The sequence below is a fragment of the Salmo salar genome, chromosome 01 (genome assembly GCF_965601325.2).
Source record: "Salmo salar chromosome 01, fSalSal1, whole genome shotgun sequence".
NCBI classification, from domain to species: Eukaryota; Metazoa; Chordata; class Actinopteri; order Salmoniformes; family Salmonidae; genus Salmo; species Salmo salar.
Window position 1 is genome coordinate 104628403 of NC_138291.1, and position 6000 is coordinate 104634402.

The window sequence follows — 6000 nt, forward strand, 5'->3', positions numbered from 1 at the left end:
ATGCCAAGTCAGGGGCTACTCTTCCTGGGATTTATTATGGATACCTATTAGTTCATGCCAGTCAAGGGCTACTCTTCCTGGGATTTATTATGGATACCTATTAGTTCATGCCAAGGTAGCAGCTACTCTTCCTGGGGTTTATTATGGATCCCTATTAGTTCCTGCCAAGGCAGCAGCTACTCTTCCTAGGATTAATTACGGATACCTATTAGTTCATGCCAAGTCAGGGGCTACTCTTCCTGGGATTTATTATGGATACCTATTAGTTCATGCCAGTCAAGGGCTACTCTTCCTGGGGTTTATTATGGATCTCCATTAGTTCATGCCAAGTCAGGGGCTACTCTTCCTGGGATTTATTATGGATACCTATTAGTTCATGCCAAGGCAGCAGCTACTCTTCCTGGGATTTATTATGGATACCTATTAGTTCATGCCAAGTCAGGGGCTACTCTTCCTGGGATTTATTATGGATACCTATTAGTTCATGCCAAGTCAGGGGCTACTCTTCCTGGGGTTTATTATGGATCTCCATTAGTTCATGCCAAGGCAGCAGCTACTCTTCCTGGGATTTATTATGGATACCTATTAGTTCATGCCAAGGCAGCAGCTACTCTTCCTGGGATTAATTACGGATACCTATTAGTTCATGCCAAGGCAGCAGCTACTCTTCCTGGGGTTCAAACACATTACGGTACTTACATTACATATAACACAAAAGATAAAAACGTACATCATATGACATTATTACACCACTACATATCTACAATGCACAATGTTTAATACCACCATACAACAATATTACAATGTATGTGTGTGTCTGTACCTTTGTGTGTGTCTCTTCACAGTCCCTGCTGTTCCATAACGTGTATTCTTATCTGTTTTTTTAAATCTGATTCTGCTGCTTGTATCAGTTACCTGATGTGGAATAGAGTTCCATGTAATTATGGCTCTATGTAGTACTGTGCACCTCCCATAGTTTGTTCTGGACTTGGGGACAGTGAATAGACCTCTTGTGGCATGTCTTTTGGGGTATGCATGGGTGTCTGAGCTCTGTGCCTGTAGTTCAAACAGACAGCTCAGTGCATTCAACATGTCAATACCTGTCATAAATACAAGTAGTGATGAAGTCAATCTCTCCTCCACTTTGAGCCAGGAGAGATTGACATGAATATTATTAATGTTAGCTCTCCGTGTATTTTTAAGTGCAAGCCGTGCTGCCCTGTTCTGGGCGAACTGCAATTTCCCTAAGTCCCTCTTTGTGTCACCTGACCACACTGCAAGTGATTGCTGTGTCACACTTAATCATACACCAACTGCCACTGTGTCTTTCTTATGGACTTTCATTGACAGTTGAAACCTTCCAACCACCCTATTGTTTCTTACAACAACGTTTCTTCAACATGGAAAACAAAACCTACAACTGAATACCTCCATATTCCCATTTCATGGAATACATTGCTACATACTGTAGTGAGGAACTCTCATTTTAAGTCAACTCTTAACTAGAATAATAACATTAACTAAAAGCAAAGATATTAAAATATAATAAAGGTCTGAGTATGTTCCACACTGTAAAAATCCTTTTACAGGGTCCAATCACACTGCTTTATCTTAACCTCATAGTGACACTTGATGTGAAACGTTCTTAAACCTGTTCCATATAATATTGCCCGTGGACACAGTGTAGTTAGTTAGTTGTTACTTTGCCAGTTCTCCAACCCCTCACACACTGACTCATACATAAGAAGGTAGTCTAATATAAATGCATTAGGATGCTGGATTCACACCAAGTTCTGCTGTTTATCTTCCTTCCCTGCTTTTGGAGTTATAATGTCCAACCCCTTTCTGACTCATAAGAAGGTATTAAAAGCATTAGTATGCTAAATACATGCCGATTTCTGTTCTTTGGTTTATGAATGCTCTACTTACCTCCCATTAACTGTTGCATTGTATGCAACAGTTAATGAGTCTAAAATACATGCAGTAGGATGCTAGGATTCTTATTTTACTATTTCCTTGCTTTTGGTGTTACTTTGCTTTCTAAAAGCATAAGAAGGTACTCTGAAACCTACAACCATTAGAATATCAATCTCAATGACAACCATTAGGCTGTCCATTTCTGGTCTGACTGGTCTTTTTACTGCATTTGGTTGATAATGACTCCTACTTACATCCCATTAACTGTTGCATTAGCATCATGGATCAAACAGATGCTGCAGGGCCTGTAATTCATGTCGGAGGCGTCTCTTGGGGCTACTGTAATGGTGGCGGTGTTGGGTCACTACTAGTTAGTATAATGATTCATGTCGGAGGCGTCTCTTGGGGCTACTGTAATGGTGGCGGTGTTGGGTCACTACTAGTTAGTATAATGCCGTTAATTGCTCCCAGAAAAAGATCCTTTAACGTTTAAAGACATAATGGCTGCGTTTACACAGGCAAGCCAATTCTGATTGTTTTCCCAAAAGACCTGATCTGATTGGTCAAAAGACTAATTATTGAAAAAAAGATCAGAATTGGGCTGCCTGTGTAAACGCAGCCATAGTGACTTCAGTGAACTCCTAAGGCTGGTCATGTTGTGCTGTTGAAACATACAAATATAAATATATGTTTGTTTTTGTGTCATTTAATATTCATTTGTCGTTCCAAACACACACAACTTGAGTCTAAACTAAGTTTAGAGAACTAAGATTATCTCTTGATGTCAAAGTAATGCAGTGTTAGCAAACACTCAATTATGTTCTTTCTATTTTTTTGTCTTCTCACTTTTTCAGACGAATGCACTGTGACGAGATCGTACCTTTTCCTCCACAAGTTCTGGTTCTTCAGTACCATCTACTACTTTGGTAACTGGGTGTTTATCGGGGTATGTGTTGGAAACTCAAAGATTTGATTGACAATGTTCTTGCAAAAATATCACTGATGGTGTAACTATAAGTGCAATTTATAGTGTAAAGGCAGATCAGATTTACTGAGTACTGCTGAGTCTGCTGGAATTATAGCTGCAATTCATTGATTGATTGATTAAATTGTTTGGACATTAAAGATGACCCCCATACTAGCGTCCTACTTAAACTGCATACTCATTTACTTAAACCGCATACTCATTTACTTAAACCGCATACTCATTTACTTAAACTGCATAGTCATTTACTTAAACTGCATACTCATTTACTTAAACTGCGTACTCATTTACTTAAACTGCGTACTCATTTACTTAAACTGCGTACTCATTTAAACCGCGTACTCATTTACTTAAAGCGCATACTCATTTATTTAAACTGCGTATTCATTTATTTAAACTGCGTATTCATTTATTTAAACTGCGTATTCATTTATTTAAACTGCGTATTCATTTATTTAAACTGCGTACTCATTTACTTAAACCGCGTACTCATTTACTTAAACCGCATACTCATTTACTTAAACTGCATACTCATTTCGGCGTTTGATCTAGTAGAATTCATTGGTCTTTTCTGACTCACGTGTTTGACGACAGCTGATAATCAGATAGATTGACCTGCTGTACCAAAATGAACGAATGGTTGGAGTCAACGCAATCACATATTAGATGAAGCACTCAGAATACTATTTTCTAAATTTCACATACTATAAAACTTTATTTTATTACATACTATTTATATAGTACGCTAGTATGGGTATTGGGAGATGGCCCATGACTTATTTCCATATGTTCCCTGTTTTCCACCTGTAGGTTCTCCTCATTGGCCTGGTGGTGTTTGATTGATTGTAAATGTCCATGTTTTCCACCTGTAGGTTCTCCTCATTGGCCTGGTGGTGTTTGATTGATTGTAAATGTCCATGTTTTCCACCTGTAGGTTCTCCTCATTGGCCTGGTGGTGTTTGATTGATTGTAAATGTCCATGTTTTCCACCTGTAGGTTCTCCTCATTGGCCTGGTGGTGTTTGATTGATTGTAAATGTCCATGTTTTCCACCTGTAGGTTCTCCTCATTGGCCTGGTGGTGTTTGATTGATTGTAAATGTCCATGTTTTCCACCTGTAGGTTCTCCTCATTGGCCTGGTGGTGTTTGATTGATTGATTGTAAATGTCCATGTTTTCCACCTGTAGGTTCTCCTCATTGGCCTGGTGGTGTTTGATTGATTGTAAATGTCCATGTTTTCCACCTGTAGGTTCTCCTCATTGGCCTGGTGGTGTTTGATTGATTGATTGTAAATGTCCATGTTTTCCACCTGTAGGTTCTCCTCATTGGCCTGGTGGTGTTTGATTGATTGTAAATGTCCATGTTTTCCACCTGTAGGTTCTCCTCATTGGCCTGGTGGTGTTTGATTGATTGATTGTAACTTCCCATGTTTTCCACCTGTAGGTTTTCCTCATCGGCCTGTTGGTGTCATGTTGTAAGGGGAAGAAATCAGTGATCGAAGGAGAGGTGGAGGCAGACGACTCTGACATGAGTGAAGACGAATACGTCCACTGACGAGACCACAGCCTGCCAGACCTGGGTTCAAATTCTATTTGAAATCTTTTAAATACTTTTGAGCATTTGCTTTAGCCTGCCTGGGAGTGCCAGGTGGGCGGGGTTTGCATGTTCTGGACTTTTCTATGGGTTCACCTGCAAAAGGCAAGCTTAATCAAATACATTTTAAGTATTTGAAATTATTTTAAACAGTGTTCGAAAAATGAATATAACCCAGGTCTGCTACCTGCATGGACCAGGAGACATTTAAACCGGATTGGTTTCTGTTACAACTGGTTTGCTATAACATAAGAATTTGACATTTGGATTGTTCATACAATGCAGTAAAACTTTAATTTGAACTTTTGTTTTCTGGTTTCTGCCTGAGATTGGTTAATATTACCCAACGTTGTGCTGACACTGATTTATTATAACGGGAGAGAGTGATTGGGAGGTTGCTTTTTTCGTATTAGGGCTACTTTTTTGTTCTTTGTTCAGTCAGGTGTCTTTGTTCAAAGCAGTATGTAAACCCTGTGTGCATCCCAAATGGCACCCTATTTCATATATAGTGCACTTCTTTTGTCCAAAGCCCTATTGGACCCTAGTCAAAAGTAGTGCACTATATAGGGAATAGTGTGCTATTTGTATTACTATGGGTATGTGCCTGTTGTTTCAAATGTCATCTGTACCAATTCCATGTTTTTATGTTTCCAAAAAGAAAGATTTAGTGTTGCAAAATTCTGGTATCTTTCCAAAATGAGGTGATTCTGAATTTCCTGCTTATTTCCCTCACTATTCTGGGAATCTTCAAATCATTTTGCAACCCTAAGAAAGATCCTTGGTTCATAACCAAACGGTGGGTTATTAAACAAGCTTTACCCTGTGATACTGGATGTTTTGGATCCTGAAAAGAGAACATGTTGTTGAGGAAACATATTCCAGGCTTACTTTGTTTCTTATTTTAACTCAGCACATTTTTGTTGTCATGTATATTTCTGTAATATATGGCTGGATAAATGTTTATTTTAGCCTTTAACAGATTTATTATTTTTAAGATTACTAACTTAGCACATTCAGCATGTTAACTTAAAGCAACAAATATGGACATGTATTTGATACCATATTGATAATGCACATTGCTGAGTTAAAATATATATTCTCTTGTCCCTGATTTTGGTCGTGTTTGGTTGTGCTTAACTTGACTATCTGTTATTGCATTGATGGATTGATTTGCTGTAAAGTTATCTTAACATGAACTGAGCATGATATCACTTGACTACTGATCACGATGTCAATTTACTTTATGAATTTGGAATAAAATCTGAATTCTGAATTGATTATTGCTGTATTTATGTTGTTAATCTATACATTTCTAACGTTAATTCAGGAATTGCTTTGGACCTTTTAACTTGGAGTCGGCGGAGCCATTTTTGTTCAAGGACTAGACATTAGTGATATTTATTGTGTCCTCTTTAAAACTGTTGATAATAAAGAGGCTGGCCCATCTTATTTTGTGTACCATGCACTTTTCATCACTGCACTAGATACCAGTGCATCGATTTAATC

General features: G+C 38.3%; 1 protein-coding gene across 3 annotated transcripts in view; it reads left to right on the forward strand.

Moving 5' to 3' along the window:
- LOC106593427 (lysosomal cobalamin transport escort protein LMBD1) overlaps positions 1-5771 on the forward strand; it is a 204605-nt gene extending 198834 nt beyond the window's left edge. For all 3 annotated transcript variants that reach the window (XM_045687124.2, XM_045687128.2, XM_045687126.2), the window contains 2 exons: positions 2772-2863; positions 4345-5771. In XM_045687124.2, the coding sequence (XP_045543080.1) occupies positions 2772-2863; positions 4345-4455 (203 nt within the window). In that variant the 3' untranslated portion in view covers positions 4456-5771. The remainder of the gene's footprint in view (positions 1-2771; positions 2864-4344) is intronic.
- The last annotated feature ends 229 nt before the right edge of the window (positions 5772-6000 follow it).